Source organism: Hippocampus zosterae, chromosome 9, assembly GCF_025434085.1.
Source record: "Hippocampus zosterae strain Florida chromosome 9, ASM2543408v3, whole genome shotgun sequence".
Taxonomy (NCBI): Eukaryota; Metazoa; Chordata; class Actinopteri; order Syngnathiformes; family Syngnathidae; genus Hippocampus; species Hippocampus zosterae.
Window position 1 is genome coordinate 19,183,300 of NC_067459.1, and position 15,485 is coordinate 19,198,784.

At 45.0% G+C, this 15,485-nt stretch overlaps 1 protein-coding gene across 4 annotated transcripts in view; it reads right to left on the reverse strand.

The window, feature by feature from the left end:
• kif21b (kinesin family member 21B) overlaps nt 1–15,485 on the reverse strand; it is a 55,719-nt gene that overhangs the window by 16,049 nt on the left and 24,185 nt on the right. For 2 of the 4 annotated variants that reach the window (XM_052076237.1, XM_052076235.1), the window contains exons 5-27: nt 15,337–15,474; nt 14,552–14,734; nt 14,301–14,416; nt 13,949–14,144; nt 12,274–12,463; nt 12,023–12,086; nt 11,032–11,265; nt 10,312–10,435; nt 10,102–10,234; nt 9,529–9,717; nt 9,246–9,445; nt 9,055–9,162; nt 8,317–8,633; nt 8,050–8,233; nt 7,758–7,961; nt 7,546–7,647; nt 6,791–6,956; nt 6,478–6,538; nt 6,309–6,357; nt 5,582–5,832; nt 4,760–4,828; nt 4,545–4,655; nt 1,254–1,292 (exon numbers count right to left, since the gene is read on the reverse strand). In XM_052076237.1, coding sequence (XP_051932197.1) covers nt 1,254–1,292; nt 4,545–4,655; nt 4,760–4,828; nt 5,582–5,832; nt 6,309–6,357; nt 6,478–6,538; nt 6,791–6,956; nt 7,546–7,647; nt 7,758–7,961; nt 8,050–8,233; nt 8,317–8,633; nt 9,055–9,162; nt 9,246–9,445; nt 9,529–9,717; nt 10,102–10,234; nt 10,312–10,435; nt 11,032–11,265; nt 12,023–12,086; nt 12,274–12,463; nt 13,949–14,144; nt 14,301–14,416; nt 14,552–14,734; nt 15,337–15,474 — 3,428 coding nt within the window. The remainder of the gene's footprint in view (nt 1–1,253; nt 1,293–4,544; nt 4,656–4,759; nt 4,829–5,581; nt 5,833–6,308; nt 6,358–6,477; nt 6,539–6,790; nt 6,957–7,545; nt 7,648–7,757; nt 7,962–8,049; nt 8,234–8,316; nt 8,634–9,054; nt 9,163–9,245; nt 9,446–9,528; nt 9,718–10,101; nt 10,235–10,311; nt 10,436–11,031; nt 11,266–12,022; nt 12,087–12,273; nt 12,464–13,948; nt 14,145–14,300; nt 14,417–14,551; nt 14,735–15,336; nt 15,475–15,485) is intronic. The other 2 variants (XM_052076238.1, XM_052076236.1) reach the window with 1 other exon arrangement.

A 15,485-nucleotide genomic window follows, 5' to 3' on the forward strand; every position in this document is an offset into this window, starting at 1 on the left:
GTGAGCGTCACCAATGCATGTACAATCGGTACTGGAAGTGAGAAACATTACAAGAAAAGCCACTTATGCCCCACCTGTGCTTTTGGGTAAAATAAATTTTAAAAAAGGGGCAAGGCACAAAACTGGAACAAAAAAATATATATATTAGGAGAGTCGGGGGAGGAGAATTATCATTTTAAAAGCTCAGAGGGAAAGAGGGCGGTGCGTTTTTCTAAGCGAACTTCATTCCTGTCTGTTGTCAAGGCTACAAGGACCTCATTGCTACTGCATAGAATGAAACACTGAACACTTTTTAAAAAAGATTATCCTGTTTATATTAAGAGAAATATTTTACACCATTCATCCCGCCTTTTATTTCCATTGAAGAGCCAAACAGGAATAAAGCTTGTCTGCAGCACTGCACCGGTCCAAATAGCAGCAATTGTTCCCGCTCGATCAGCGTGACAGATCTCATAGTGTGCAGAGTTATGAGGTATGTAAGAGCAGCTAATGGATGTTGCAGTGCCGAGCTTTGGGGGACCGACAGACTAATGAGAAACGTGGAGGCAGATCAGTGTGTGTTCTCTGTATCACACTGAGAAACAAGACAGAAGAGCCTGTGCGAAAGCCGCTTCGAGTTGTGAATTAATGAGAAACTTAGAGATAGTGAGGACAGAAAAAGGTGTATATCATAATGAAACAAAACCTTTTATCTTACACCGACTCTGTCCAAAAGATAAAACCACAGAACCTCTAAAGCACACCAATTAGCATGTGTTGGTCAAAAAAGTCTGGCCGCATGCTAGCACACAAAGGGTGTCCTTTTTGGAGCAAAATTGTTAATTAGTGAGCTTAAGTTTTGAGGGTGGAAGCTAACACTGTATCATCTACTCATCCACCATCGTTTGTTGCATGTCGTCAGTATGCAAGTGCTAATAGCCATTTTGTATTGTCTCCTTAATATTCGTTTGTTTATTTTATTGTTTACAACGTGACCAACGATTTTATGACGGCGACATTTTGACTCTGGAAGCATCCATTTGCACAACCAAGTTTTAGGTGACAGGCAAGAGTCATACAGGGTCTGCGTACTCGCAACGGCATGAAGAAACCACAATCACGTGCAGGTGGAGAGGAGGCTAGTGGGTGGAAGAAGGACAGGCAGTGAAGAGGCGGTGACTGACGACCATAGGAAGCGTGATGATGTCAGGGTGACTTTACAAGGACATGGCAGAAGACGCAGACAGAGAAGGAAAACGACACAGTTGGTCTACCTGAGCACCTCGGAGAGCGAGGAGTCGCTGTCATCTGACCTGGGGGGGCAGAAGAGGAAAGAGCGGGGTAGGGTCGGGTGTCAGGGAGAGGAAAGGTTAATCACGCGAAGGAAAGACAGAAGGGTTACTGGCAATGGGTTGACAAAGAAGGAGGGACTCAGGAAAGGTTTGAGATATAAAGCAGTGGACACGGCTTTTCCAGTGATCGGTAAACTCTGTGTAAGCTCTATGCTATGCTTGACTGATGAAAGATGTCATGTTTGGGTGCACCCGGCCGTTTAACTTGTTTGTTCACTTACAGGAAAGATAAATAAAAAGAGAGCTAGCTAACAAACTAGCTAGCTAGCTAACAAACTAGCTAGCTAGATAGATCGATAACACTCCATTCCAGCGATCGTATACGGACAGTTACACGCAATTCTACCGGCGCAAAGTCTACAGCAAACGACCAAAGGAAAGAAGACTCCACCCATGAGCTCTATTAGTCTGAGTTTTCCGTTGGGCTTGGGCCCGGAACGCATATAGGGCCCTGTGTCTCCCACTTGTACAGTTGCAGCCAAACACCGCAGAGTAATTTACCAGTTTTTGACATGAACTCTCCAATTTATTAATGAGCAATGTAACGAAACAATGCGCAGACCTTGCGGGAGGGTCGCAGCCTCACGTCTCAGCATCATGTGCAAAGAGCCCTTTGCAACTACCGAAGAGTCACAGAGGTGCAAATACAGCACATTTTTGTATCCATTAATCTTTGTATACAAGGTCCACAATGTCAGTGTCCTCCTCGCTTTGTGGTTATAATTAGGCAGAAGCGATAATAATTATCAATCATAATGCCTGCAGGGAAGAACAGTGTTGAGGGAATTCCTCCTTCCCGCTCCCTTATCTCCATATCATCTCAGTGAGAATTATCTAAGTTTGTGTGTTTAATAGAGGAGCAGTAAACCGTTTTTACATGATAAACTTTTAATGGCCTTTGTTTGTCAGCCACCGAACATGAAATAAGATAACAACATGGCTCTTAATATTTCTAGATATGATCATGTAAAACTAGCTCAGATAATATTACTGCCAATGGCTGTTATAAGAGTGACGTTCCATTTCTGACCCATCTATTTTTCATTGCTTTTATGGAAAGGAATTGTGAAGTGTAGATTAAGTAAAGATTTACTCTCTCAATCAAAACCGCTTAATGAAATCGGATAGAACACTGCATAGAAATCTTCTATTCAATTGTGTGTGTGTGTGTGTGTGTGTGCTACTGTATCTGCAAAAAATTGGAGGGCTAACAGATAATAAACAGGGATGTCGTTTTCTTTTGTGAACTCGAGAAAGTCACAGTTGCAAAGATCATGATTAAGGTACACTGTATACAGGGAGATGGTAACACATGTGAAGATCACTTTAAGAATGGAGGCCATCATTCGTTATTTTGTGCAAAAAAAAAACGTCATTCCAATCCATTTCTTTCATCAATACAGGTGCAGCGGTAATGTAAAAAAGAAAAAACACTCCAAACGATAAGAGACTCAAGACAAAGTCTCCGGTGAGGAGCTCATTAACCAAATAAATAAATAAATAAATAAATAAATAGGGAGCTATGCAGAGGAACAACCGCCCACATTGTTTGGCTGAGTTCATTCAAAATGGATGCGAATGACAACAGCTGCATTGAAAGATTATGAACAGCAAAGCATTCACCTACGCCTCCGTCAATTCATATTGTGAAAACCAGGATCTCAAGCATTCATACGTAAACATCCGCAGAAAATAACTGCACACGACGAGGCAAAATACAACTATACGGTGAAGATTGCAAAACAAATGCCAAGAACGTGCAAAACCTGCCTAAAATAACAGCTGATATTTGTCCGTCGAGCCCCCTCTTGACCTGACACCCACACCCAACCATTTGTGTTGCCACTCGATATTGCCGGTCTCCACTTTGCGACTGGAGGTTTTCCCCTCACACCTTGTGTATTGACGGGGAATAAAAACGCAGAGGTCGTGAGACACTTTCTCAGCATTCCGTGTGAATGAACACAAAACAAACTCTTCTCGGTAAATGTACATTTTATGCAATTCTGCCGACCGTACTGTATACAAACTAACCCTACCCCATAACTCACTTCACCCACTTAAATAATATATTTTCACGTCTCATATTTTTAGGAGGCGCATCTTCATTGGGATGTAATTCATTCATTTATCTTCCGAGCCGCTTGATCCTCACTAGGGTCGCGGGGGGTGCTGGAGCCTATCCCAGCCGTCTTCGGGCAGTAGGCGGGGGACACCCTGAATCGGTTGCCAGCCAATCGCAGGGCACACAGAAACGAACAACCATTCGCACTCACACTCACACCTATCAATCAGCCTGCCACGCATGTTTTTGGAATGTGGGAGGAAACCGGAGCACCCGGAGAAAACCCACGCAGGCCCGGGGAGAACATGCAAACTCCACACAGGGAGGCCGGAGCTGGAATCGAACCCGGTACCTCTGCACTGTGAAGCCGACGTGCTAACCACTGGACTACCGGGCCGCCTTGGGATGTAATGATGTTATAAAATTAGAAAATGTGCATGTTCGAGGGAACTTGGCAACTTACGGAATGCTGACTTCACAATGCCTGCCTGATGCAGGCAAGTCATGCAAGGCTTGTTGACCTCTACTTTTTCAGGCAATCAATCACAGTTCATCAACAATGAATTCCACATGAGGGGGCAACATTTCCTATCAAATCAATCAGCAAAAATTGCCCATCCCTAACAAGCAATTGAATATCATAGCGCACAAAACCTACAGTACATTTCCACAATTCCGATGCCAAAGTAAGCCAACACAGAGGTGACTTTCTGCAGATTTGTTTTGTATGTATTCCCTGCTAAATAGGGGGGAAAAAATGTCTTGCAAGAGAGACCGTAATTAAATTCCGCTTTTATATGTTTCTCTGAGCACCAATCATCCTGCAGTTGTGGAGCACATCGTCAGTGCCTCCTGGTCATATGAAACACAACTGCTGGTAGCACTTGTGCCCTGGAGATTGGCATTAATGCCCCCTTGAAGTGCTCTTGGTTTCACGATGAGATTGATGTGCAGATAAACTCACTGGAAATTGCACACACTTAAGCTACACCAAACCACGGACGAAGGCCCTTTCTTCTCCAAAGACCTGAACTTCAGACACCCCACAGGGCCAATATACCAAAGAGAAGATGTAAACAATAACTAACTGGCTGTGAGTAAGAATATAAGATTATGTAAAGAAAAAAAAAGGATTTTATTGTACTCACTTGTCCAGAGCAGAACCTTGACTTTGGTTGCTGGTGAGCCTCGAGAACACGTTGCGGTCATTCCTGGTCCTCAGGGGAGGGGAGGAAGGGGGTGTGTAGCCATCAGTAGGCCTGAGAAATGGCGGGAGAAAAATAATACATATAAGTACAGTAAATGTGAGAATTAGCGCAATGACATCATGACCAATACGACTTTAGAACAGGTGTGCATGTACCTGTATGAACGATCGTAAGATTTCCTTCTGGTGATGGGGGAGGTGTCATAGCCTCGCGACTGTCTGGGACTGACACAAAAAAAAGCAAACTAAGACAGTCCTCACGAGATGAAACGCATGCTAATAGCACACGCCAAGTAGAAGCAATATGGTTGTAACACAACTAAGCGGTGTTACTGAGACGAAAACAACTAGCTGGCTCGTTTTAAAAGTGCAAAGACACACATCCTGCGTGCCTCATCTTTCCTTTTTAGGGCTATGACTAAAAAGGCACGCAACGCTTTTCATTTTAGAACTTACATAAAGCATCAATATTGTAATAATAATAAAACATTTCGTTTATAAGCGCCTTTCAAGACACTCAGGACACTCAAAATATGTAAATACGTGAAACCACAATACTTAATAATGGGGGTAAATACAAAACAAGCTCACGGCTTTATAGAGACTATACTTTTGCGCAAACAGCTTCAATTGCAGTCGTCAGTCGATTTGCGTCGGGCGTATCAGCACGGAACACCTTGACTTGACGATATTTGCCTACTCTTTCATCCAAAATGTCAAAGTCTGTGTGAGGGAATATCTTGTTGATCATCCACATATTCGGTCGCGTTAAGGCGGGGGCTGTGGCTTTTTCAAGTGATATCATTCTTTTGGTTTGAATATACTGTAAGCCTGGGCTCTTGATCAGTCCCTCTTCGGGGTTAACCTTCCTGCACAAGTATGTGTTCATACTCACATCCATTGAGTAAACATGATTAGCACACTGCTAATTGGTTCATGATTTTTGTTTTGTTCTACTGTGAAATGTTTTCAACTTACAAGGTGTGCCCTCTTACAGGCAAGCTAATGGTGCGTGACGCCCGCTCCCTCTGGTAGTGGTCACGCAGAGAGAGGCTGAGACCAAGGCCCAGGCTCGCCTTGACCGTGCTCAGACCGTCCTCCTGGATGTCGGTGAGCGAGGCCAGAGACTTGGTGATTTGCTGCTGCTTGCAGCCTGAAGAATGCTCCAGGGCGGGACCCAGATACTCGGCCGACACCGCCTTCATCTGAGATGACAGACGAGGTTCCACCTTGCGTGGGAAGTGTGAGCCAAGAGAAGAGGCGGAGAAGGCAATCAGGGCCAGGTAAAATCAACATCAAAACACAATCGAACAGAAACACAAAATGCAATTAAGGTGAAGCCGAGCAGCAAGACGATAAGCAGGAACATAATACAGCAATAACTGTGTGGTCGACCAAAACTGGAAAAAAAAAATAAAGCAAAGGATGGAGGCGACTGCTACCGGGAGAGTAAATCAGAACTGTGTCAAATGATAAATTATTTCACACCAAACTTCAAAGAGACATGCCAACTTGTAATCGTTTGCTTAGACTGCCACCTTGTGGCTCATAAAAGCACATGTACGCTCACAAACATGAAGACTGGCACACGTCATCACGAAATATTCACATTTAATCGAGTGATTAAATTGTCGCTAACTAAGGCTGGACCACAAAGTGTTGGCGCGCAATGTAAATGAAAGCCACAGTGAATAAGATGCTGTACCTTTATTTTGAAGTCATCTTGGCTGTTGGATTCTTTCATTAGAGAGACGCTGGAGGAAGGAACGGGGAGCTTGGGTAAATATACATTGACAATTCAAGTGACTAAAATAGCAGATGAGACGGGGGGTTGCTGGGGTGGGGAGGGGGCTGAGGGCTGAGTGAGGTTTCACCTGTTGTCTGACGCTTGACTGAACTCGGAAGGCTCCTCATCTGTGCTGGCGTATCCATTCTCTGAAAGTGTAGAGGGGGGAAAAAAGTCATAAGAGAGCATCTGCACAAACTCATGCTTAAATTGTGTACTGTGTATGCACATTTGACGCACACTTTTGTGATTCAGCAATATGTTCACACTTGTGCGTAGTGTACGACTTTTGAACCTCTACAGAACATGCACACGCACGAAGAATCATCTTTCAAAAAATAAAAATACTAAACATTTCTTTTCCCAAGAACGCACTTTTACAAAAACAGTGTGCCTCTCACCCTGCTGTACGTTGTGGAGGAGAGCCTGCAGTTCGGGGTTGCATTCGGCCTTTTCCCGCAGAGCATCGAGGATCATGTGATTTTGGGATGAACCAAGCACATCAGTCTGTCTCAGCTGACCCTCCAGTAGTCTGATCTGAGCCTCCTTCTGGGCCACCTGTAAACTCTACACACATACAAACACACACACGCACGAGTGTGTTGATGAGTGTCAGCTTCATCCTTTGGTAACAGGAAAGAGTGCATCATCACAACGCTGTCATTTGCATTAGCGAAAATACCTTTTGTTGAATAAGAGACACAAATATTTCATTCATCGCTGTATAACCTGATGTACATACTGTGCAATGCAAACTTTTTTTCCCCTCTATTCAAACTTGGTCAAAGCATTGCGGACAAGTTGTTCCACATAAAGATGCTTGAGGGAATGGAAACAGCTCGAGGATCATATTTTTATGGCAAGTTGCAGGTTCATTTAAAGTTAGAATACAACTTGACCCAAAAAAATAAAACATCCCCCTTTCCTGTTGTTGTTGTTTTTTTTATCATGTTTATTATAACCCCAATTTCAGATTGAAAATAGGGCCGCCCCGATTATTCATAGAAAAAAAATCAAAGACAAAGTTCATTACTGGACCAGATTTTTTTTTTTTCAGAGTTCAAGTAAATACTAATCCTTGTTTCAACACAAAACACGCTCTTTCAGTTCTACCATTTCTCGACTCATTTATTCGTTCGTGTTGATATTGACAGACCTTGTCAATGGAGGCCTTAAGAAAATGGTCCAGCAGGTGGCGTGCTTCAGCCAGAGAACACGAGCTGATTACCACCGAGGTATCTACTGAGTCCAACTCATCCTGGAACAGAAATCAATGGAGTTCTTAAGTTTTTGTTTTTTTATTTACAAACAACCCTGTGTGTGTGTGTGTGTGTGTGTGTGTGTGTGTGTGTGTGTATGACTCCATACCTTGGTCTCCTCTATCTGCACGATTGTGGCCTGGCAGTCGGACAGACTGTCGTTGATGTAGTCGATGTTAGCGTTCAGAACCTCGATATCCTCACTAATCTCCAGCAGGAGTCGGTCCTCCGCTTCTGGACCCTCCCCATCCGCCATTAGTACCACTCTTTTGTGTGAGAGCGCCTCCTGTTGGGCCGTCAGCTCCTCTCGTTTCTAACTCGGGGTGAGTGGGGTGGTGGTTGGGTGGATAAGAAGTGTTTAATATCTGGAATGATTTTCAGTAGCTCAATGCCTCCCCAACCTTGATGAGTCGATCCATGTCAGCTTCTACGTTGGCAATGGTCATTCTCTGCATGACGATGTCCATAATACGACGCTCGAGAGTTTGCCACTTCTGACGGGCCGACTTGGAGAAGGTTGCGGCTCGGCCCGCTGTGGCCGTGGTGCCGACGACGGCCGGCTTACGCTGCAGCTTCTTCCTGTTGCTGTAGGAGGTCAGATGGGTGCGAAAGACTAAGACGCCACATAGACGGTTTGCACATCACGGACATCATTGAGGCCATCTTACCCGACGACCCGCGTTCCATCCATGGTCCCCTCACTCTCTCCCAGGTATCCAAATCCGTTGTTTTTGTTGTTCCACTGCCGTACTAATCCACTCACAGTCTTCCCGCTCTCGGGTTCAGAGCTGCTTGCCGTTGTGCTGGCGGACAACTCTACGCCAGAGTCACTAATTGGGGCGGTCTGGTTCCAACGGGCCACGCGTCCAGCTACACGGTCTGACATGGGCTTGGCCAGCCTGCGTAGGGCGGTCACCTCTTGCGTTTTCCTGCGCAGGACCAGCTCCTGTTGTCGCTTCTGGGACTCCAACGCCCGGATTTGAAACTGACAAGAAGGAAAAGGGAGGAAAATCTTGACTCGAAAGTATGGCTACACAGATTCATATTTGCAAAACTAACTACGAATGATCCCAAATTATCCATCGAGGTTTTAAGCAAGCAAAACGCAGCCGTACGCCATAGTAATGCAGTACATACAATGCACATATAGTGTTTTACAACAACACTTAACCATGTTTATAATTTTATATGTACAGGTAAAATCTGCATCTGTAAAATCTGGTAAGCTCTTTCGTCATCCTATTGGAGTGATATTTAGCTTATTCCAATCGCCCCCGCCCTCCCACTCTTGATATCATTATGCGATATCTGGCATGATTAGCAAGATACGAAATGTGTCCATATCACCCAGCCCTTCAAACTAATGGCCTGTAAACTGTACGGTCCCTCGATAATGGTTGTCTGACCTCTTGTCTTCTCTGCTCCTTCTTGAGCTGGGCAATCTCACGGTTCCTCTTGGCCTCCACCAGCCTCCTCCTCTGCTGCTCCTCCTTCATCTGCTTCATCACTGCCACCTAGAGCAGGCCGACAAGTGAGAAAGGTGAGATCATGCATGGCTTTGTACCTCAAATCTGTGGTCCCACACTTGTTCTCTCACCTTCGCTTTCTTCATCTCATTGACCTCCGCTTGGAGTTTCTTCAGCTCCCGTTCGTACTTGCCCTGGTTTTTAAGAAGACGCCCGTGTTCCTTCTGTGCAGCTTGGAGCTTCAAAAGGTCCCGGTTCATCTCCTTTAGACGTTTCTCGTAATCCTGCTTGATGCGGTTTGCCTTCTCCTCCGTGTAGTTCTCCATGGACACTGTGAAACCATATCGTAACGTCCTTACATCACTGATTTAAGTGTGTGTGGTGGGGGTCGGGGGTCTTCGCGAGTGGACTCACTGAGGTTCTGAAGCACACGGTCCCTTTCCAGCTGCGTGTCTCGGATCTTGTTCTGCAGCAGAATGAGCTTCTCCTCATACTGGAGCTTCAGCATCAGCAACCTTCGCTGGCTGTTCTCTAGCTCGTCGATCAACTTCTGCTTGATCTCGATCTCGCAGGTCAGATCGGCAAGGTCGGCCTGGAAGTTGGCTGACAGTTGGAGGCCAAACGCCAAAAGGACAAAGTGGAACCAATTATCGACAACCCTGGATAATCAATTTGATATTTTGAGTGGATGATTGAGAATAAAAGTGAAATTAGAGTGAACTCATTCAGACTGATTCAAGTGAAAAACGGATTGCTAAATTAGCTATGATCTTATATTTTGATGACCGCAATTATTTACATGATTCAGAAAATACTGGGAACGGTGACGCTGCAAGTTGAACCCCCAAAAAATAAATAAAAGACATAACTTAAGACAGCAGTGCCATAACATACAATGGAAAAGTGTGAATTAAAGAGTCCAAATACATTGAGACACAATATGTCTTTGTGGGGACTTCTTGTGTGTACAAGGTCAAAGAAGCGCACCTTTCTCATCAGAATCGGAGTCTGAGTCCACCAGGCTCTCATCACTGTCAAACTCTTCCTCCCTTCCCTCCTCCTCCTCCTCCTCCTCCTCCTCCTCGCAACCACTTTCTTCCTGCAACGTAGACATGATGTCCTGCCCACACAGATCAAGACATTAGCCTCTCTTCTTTTCATCTCAGCTATGAGTCAAGGCACTACCCCTTCAGTTACCTCGGCGTGATTGTCATCCGAATCAACCTCCCCGTTCAGTCCGTTCAGTCCGTTTTGCACGTTGTCGCCGTTCTCGTGGTTGTGCAACTTCACGCGTTTTTTCAAACCTTTCTCCAACTCTGGGCTGGAGGGAGGGTCAAAAACAAAATGGTCACTCATTGCAAAAATAATGAATTAAATGAGCACGGCGGTCCCTGTGGTTTATACGACTGTAAACTAAAACGGTATTGATCATTTTGGAGCAAAATGTGCCGCTCTACCATTAGTGCTTTGAAAAAAAGATTCCAAGTGATGTGCTGAACATAAAATCCAGACTCATTAGCAAGGTCTATTTTTTTTAAGTCCCATCACTTTTGCTTTTAGCTCTGCGGATGTTATTACCATTTTTACCCTCCCCTTTGCTCTCAGTTTTACAAGCATGCATCTGATCAAACGCTCCATCTTAAAATTCCCCCATCGACTTCCATCTACATCCCATTAAATCCCAATTAGCATTTTGGACTGTGCACTCTCCTCTCTCATGACCCGGTGGCCATCTGAATAGAGCATTCGGAGCCAGAGCCAGTTTTACTCCTGGCTGCATCCCAATCCCATTCAGTGACCGACTGCTTAAATGACCTGGCCTGCACCTCTTAAGCACAAGTAGATCAGCAACGGGAAGGGTAGAGCTCGGCGAGAGTGATTTAAAAAGGGATGAATATGAGGCGATGATCTCCTCACCTCATCCTCCTCTGCCTTCTCTCCTTCTTCTTCAGCCTCTCGATGTCCAGCTTGGCTCTGCGCAACACGTCCGTCATCTCGGCCTCCATGGACATGGCCGCCGGGGAGGAGCCGGGTGGGTGTCCGGGGGCGGGGCTCAGGCAGGAAGAAGTGAAGGGTGCTGCGCGAGAGGGGAGCCGAGCAGCTTGACGTCGCAATGATTCGTTCATGGCCTCGCTCTCCAGCAGCTTGGATCTAAGTCAGAAAGACAGCTGAGCTTTTTGTGACGTTTGGATTCGAGAAAATTTAGGGGGGTTCGGACTGCACAGAAAAGGGGAAGAAAAAAAAATACTCTTATAATATAAAATTCATAACTTTGTGTAAGGGGAAGAATTTGCACAGAAATTGATTATTAAGTGTATCAGTACATATTTGTTTCAAAAAAAAAACAAAGAAAAAAGAAGTTTTGCTCATATTATTTAACAAACCTAAAAAGAAGCAATTTCCATTTGTGTCTGATCCCCCCCCCCTCAAGAACAGACATATAATTCGTAAAATCACATTCAAAGTTGATACCGATCAAGGTGTTGCTGTCACTCAATATTGATGGCATTGTTCAAACTCAAAGTAAGCAACAAAAGCGCAACTTGACAACATCCTCAAAATTATTCCTGTAATGCGGGATTAAAAAAAAAATTATGATGGTCAAATTACAACTGTGCTCTGACAGAATAACTTTTTTTCTTCATCATATTGGGACTTTGGCAATTTTTGCGGTGGCATAATTTGTTTACTTCTGAAAACAATTACATCAAACATACGCTTTGGCAGTGACAGAGAAGCAGAGAGGCCGGGAAGTCGAGTGCCCTGCTCAAAAGCCCCTCAACTGTAAGAGGGAACACTGGCCAATTGTACAATTGATTATTATCTGGCATCAAGTTTGATACTTTTCACCTCATGCAACTCGCTGTGCTTTCCTGAAAGTTTTCGGATTGGAATGCAAGATGCTTACCTGAGTTCTTCAACTTCCCTGATGTAGTTCTGAATAAGAGCCCCAATCTCCTGGTTGCCCTCACCTAGATGTCAAATAAGAAGCACGAGTCAGATGCAATCAAAATACTAAAAAATGCGTGCGAATTACGACAATGTTACTACTTTTCATGATCGGAAAGGAGGAGGGAAAAGTAATTGCATTGATGAGTGTCATTTGCAAGACGAAAACGACTCCCAAGTGACGATAAAATGCAAGAGGAGCGCACGTACTTGACTTGGAGAGCAGCACGCTGACCTCGTTGGCCAACAGGTTTGTGACTCGGGTGTTCAGGTGGTCAATGGTCTCCTGCATGGCTTTCACCCGGAGGCGCATCGTGTCATTCTCTCTTTGTAGCAGGGCGTTCTCCTGGTACAGGTCGCTGTAACCCTCCGAACCGTCCTCACATGCCACGCGCTTCCCCTACATGCCGAGAGAGTCCACGTGAGTGACAGGAGACAGAGGATTTGGGGGTGGGGGATTTGTCAGCAAGAATCATGATAATTGACACACATGATTTGCTCCCGCGTGCCACATAAAATGATGTGGGGGGCCAGATCTGGCCCCCGGGCCTCGACTTTGACACCTGTGTTGTAAGAGATCATTAGAACCTGCCCGGTTTGAGTTTGTTTCATGCTATATGAATTCAGAGGGAACCAAAATGTACTACAATAAGCTATGTGACATTATTGGTGGCAAGAATATAAAATGGAAGAATGTTTTCAAGTTTTGGAACAGTGCTATTAAACACAAAGTAGAGCAAGCACCCTCGGACCACAACCATTACCAGCTAAGACTTTTGAATCTACAAGTGACAGCATCATTTGGCGCTGATCCAAATGAGGAGTGTTCGGCCTCGGCGGAGTCCGGTACCCCAATGAGTACCAGTCGAGGCAATGTGTTTTGAAACAATACGATAGTGTGAGACTTATCTACTGGTTCGACTGTGTTGGGCTCTTCAAGTTTTCATTGTCAAACCCTGAATGCGAAACACTGGAAAACTGTGTTGCATAACCGATGAACAGAGAGTCGCTGTCTAATCCGTTCGCAGCACGCAAACTTCATTACGTCCGGTGGCAGAAGCCTGTGTGACTTGCAGTCACGTATCATCGCTGAAACCACATCCAGCCCAAGTTGGATTCGCTCCCCTCGAGTCAGGGCGACAGCTCACTTGATCACATTGTAGGTGGAACAAGCAAGAGGTCAAAATAGTGGAGACTGCTTCAGGGGTTCACAGCTCTAGCTTTGTTTTTAATTGCTTTGTCGAATATACAGTAGCCAGTAGGATTTTTTGGGTTGTTCAAAATGTATGCGAATTCACATAGTAATCGCATCCGTCTACTTTTTACTAGGGTGGGCACATTGTTTTGAATGAAGGCCGTCATGCAGAGTTAAAAGGAGAAATGGGATATCAAGTTTGGTCATTTTCAATAAATAATCATGGAAAATCCCATTCGAGCCTTTTATCGGGCAATTATTGAAACACTTCATAGTTGTGGTCGTACGTTTCAGGGAATTTTATTTTACCTGAGTAACCTCATCAAAAAAAAACACAAATAAAGTACCTACGTTTATCTACTTTGCACCACTATTATAAAATATTTGGACATTTTCACTTTCTGTTAATTCTACTCAGTAAGCTTCATTCTCAAACATATCTTGCACAAATTCTTTATACTTCTGCTCGATTGTATCCGGCACGCCTGCTCTTCTGTCGGGCCCTTTCCGCACAATTCCATCAGTTAGACGGAGGACTGTGTGCTATAGCTCCTTTCATATATCGAACGCTTTCCTCATCTCAGTCTCAACCTTTCTCATCTAAATGTTTTTGTGTGACCGTTTCCTGTTGTTCCCCCCCCTGTTGTCCCCCCCCCCCCCCCCATCCCATTAGTCCCCTCCGCCACGCACCGCCTTGTACTCCATCAGCTCCATCTGGAGGCGGGCGATCTCGGCACGCAGGGCGCTGATTTGCTGGCTGGTCTTGTCTTGGTTCACCACCACCTTGTTCTTGATGTTGCGGGCTCGGTTGGCATACTTGAGCGTGTTCAGTGTCTCCATGAAGTCACGGTCAGAGGGACTCACACAGGCGATCATCACCGTGCGACTGGAGAGAAAAATGTCATATTTTTCATTCGATGGGGATCTTTGTAAGGCAACGGCTCTCGTATACATCAGAGTACCACACGTGGGTTCATTCTGTCAAATGAGCGGGAACGTCTAGCTTTAGCCTGAAGCTAACATCGTGGTGTACGTCAGGTACCTGTTGCCTCCGAGTGAGTCCTGTAGCAGGCGAGTGAGTTTGGAGTCTCTGTAGGGAACGTGGCCCCCTTTCTTGGTCTGGTCACCTAAAGCACTGATGACATTTCCCAGGGCCAACTACAACACACACGGACACAAGAAGCGCACGCTATAATAAGCTAGCATCACATGAACCAAACAAGGTTTCCATACAGTGAAAGCAGAGACACGCACGCACAACACACACACACGCAAAGTCTGTTTCTGCCTTACCAGTCCACAGTTAATGGAGATTCCCTCACGGGCTCGCTCTCCAGTGGCTCCGGTGCGTTTGAGCCTCTCAGAACCGGCCAGGTCCACAAAGTGGAACTTAGCCATCAGTGCTTCATACTCTGGCTGCTCAATGGCACGGGGTTCCACACCATTTAATTCCTCAGTCTCCCCGTCTCCGTTTGGCTAGCAAGCAGAGTGCGCACGAAACGAATAAAGCGCAGGTGTTAGAAAGGAGGAAAAGAAGAGATAATATGAGAGCACAAACAGCTTCATTCCTCAGATAGTTATACATCCGTGCTCTTACGATTGTACTTTACAACATTAAATTTGGGATTATGCTATAAACAGACGGGTTTTGAAATAGCAGCCACAGTTGGTAAATACTGTACAACCTTTTTTATGTGTAGTGTTATTGAAGTACAGATAACCCTTTCATACACCCTGTAACCTACTAATAGGTTGATAAGTAATGAGTATAATAAATATAAATAAGTAGTATAGTAACCTCTGTCCCTGAAAGGGTTCATTTCAGTTTCAAGTACCAAAATAGAGGAATTTTTTAAAAATCTTTATTTTACCATATTTATACTTCCCTACCCTTACCTGCCTTTTCTATCCTCTCATTAATCCTAATCCTCCTTCCTCTGCCTACTGAGAGATTTGTACGTAAAAGCAGATTATGATGAAATTCCGATAAGACTCCCGGCGGATCTCCTCCGTCGCGTTGTGTCTTTTGTCTCTATTCATCATTACCCCGATCCCTTCAAGCCTGCCGCGGGGCTCACCAATTGTAACGGTTGTTGGCAGACTCTCATCTGACAGAGGTGGATGGTGAAGATGGCGTGTGAGCGGGAGCTTTGAGCGTTCATCTGCGTGCTGGCAGTGGTGCGGGACAGCGCGCCCAGTTTCAGACACTGCAGCAGCTGCACACATA